The 1,893-nt window shown below is 43.8% G+C and overlaps 1 protein-coding gene across 1 annotated transcript; it reads left to right on the top strand.

The window, feature by feature from the left end:
• Window positions 1-478: 478 nt before the first annotated feature.
• LOC105067891 (olfactory receptor 2T27-like) lies at window positions 479-1,420 on the top strand. Its single transcript, XM_010953567.2, is given in 3 exon segments — window positions 479-962; window positions 965-1,197; window positions 1,199-1,420. Coding segments are annotated over 3 exon segments (939 nt in total).
• Window positions 1,421-1,893: the final 473 nt, after the last annotated feature.

Here is a 1,893-nt window from a genome sequence, read left to right on the forward strand (position 1 = left end):
TCTATTTTATGCATATCTACCTCAATGTAAGACTGTACTTGAGCATAAATAAATAAATAAGCAAGTACATAAATAAATAAATATTCTTGAGCCAATGGACGTAAAATTATTTCACTGTGACCTCCAAGTTAAGAAGTAACAGTAAATCGAGAATATCATTCTTAAGTAAATGATGGTATGATGTGACATAATATAATCCTGCTATGAGTGTTCTTCCAGGAAATTAAAAATTTTGAGCTTCATGATTGAAGGTGGGTCTACTTAGGACCTAAAGGTAAAAACTAATTTCTTCAAGCAACATATAACTGGAATCAACCCCAGAAAGTTTTAGAAAATGTGGGACATTACACAATGGGATGTGATTAATATGTCTTGATTTGTCTGTGGTTGCGTCATGTTTTAAGCAAACCCAGTACTTGTCTTTTGTGCCCAGCTTTATCTATCATATCCATCTCTCTTTTGCGTAACCTACAGAGTTATGGAGTGGGGCAATTATTCTATGTATGCCGACTTCGTCCTCCTGGGCCTGTTCAGCAACACTCGCGTTCCCTGGCTTCTCTTTGTCCTCATCTTCCTGGTATTTGTCATCTCCATAGCCAGCAACACCGTCATGATCATTCTCATCCACATGGATTCCCACCTCCACACTCCAATGTATTTTCTGCTCAGCCAGCTTTCCATCATGGACATTCTGTACATTTCCACCATTGTGCCCAAGATGCTGGTTGACCAGATGGTGGGCCAGAGGGCCATTTCCTTTGCAGGATGCACTGCCCAGCATTTCCTCTACTTGACCTTAGCAGGGGCTGAGTTCTTCCTTTTAGGACTCATGTCCTATGGCCGCTATGTCGCCATCTGCAACCCTCTGCGCTATCCTGTCCTGATGAGCCGCAAGATCTGCTTATTGATTGTGGTGGCAGCTTGGCTGGGAGGGTCCATAGATGGCTTCTTGCTTATGCCAGTCACATGCAGTTCCCTTTCTGTGCTTCCCGGGAAATCAATCACTTCTTCTGTGAGGTACCTGCCCTTCTGAAGCTCTCGTGTGTGGACACATCAGCCTATGAGACAGCCATGTATGTCTGCTGCATCATGATGCTCCTCATTCCTTTCTCTGTCGTCTCGGCCTCTTACACAAGGATTCTCCTGACTGTTTACAGGATGAGTGAAGCAGAGGGGAGGCGAAAGGCAGTGGCCACTTTGCTCCTCCCACATGGTGGTTGTCAGCCTCTTTTACGGGGCTGCCATGTACACCTATGTGCTGCCTCACTCTTACCATACCCCTGAGCAGGACAAGGCTGTGTCTGCCGTCTACACTATCCTCACTCCCTTGCTCAACCCGCTCATTTACAGTCTCAGAAACAGAGACGTCACAGGGGCCCTACAGAAAGCTCGGGGGAGGTGCTTGTCCTCAGGAAGGTAAACACCTTCTAAAGAAACCGTATTTCCTGCTAGAGGTTTGAAGAAAAGAAATAGGACTTCATCATCACCTTTGGATTTGAATATTGTCTGCCTGAAAATAACAGGTCACCCCTATGTCAGCAATCGTGAGGCATTCTGGGATTTGGAAAGCTGACAGTGAGATTTTGAAGATTTCATCATTTTTTGAAAACCATAAGGGTTCTGAACAATGGATGGTTTTGAATGGAGTGGGAATAAAACAGGGATTTCAGTAGTCACACATCTGCTTTCAGCAAACCCTGCATTCCTCTGAAGACCATGCAGTTGTCTGTTTCCTACTATGTCAGTCATCCCAAAAGAAATGTGTATCTTCAGCTACTCCACTAACTTCTCGCTACAGTCTCTCCTCAGACACTCTACAAATCGACTGCTTCAAAGACATCAACATGTCAAGTATTATTCTGATTATATTTCAAATATTATTTCAATATCTGA

The sequence above is a fragment of the Camelus bactrianus genome, chromosome 3 (genome assembly GCF_048773025.1).
Source record: "Camelus bactrianus isolate YW-2024 breed Bactrian camel chromosome 3, ASM4877302v1, whole genome shotgun sequence".
Taxonomy (NCBI): domain Eukaryota; kingdom Metazoa; phylum Chordata; class Mammalia; order Artiodactyla; family Camelidae; genus Camelus; species Camelus bactrianus.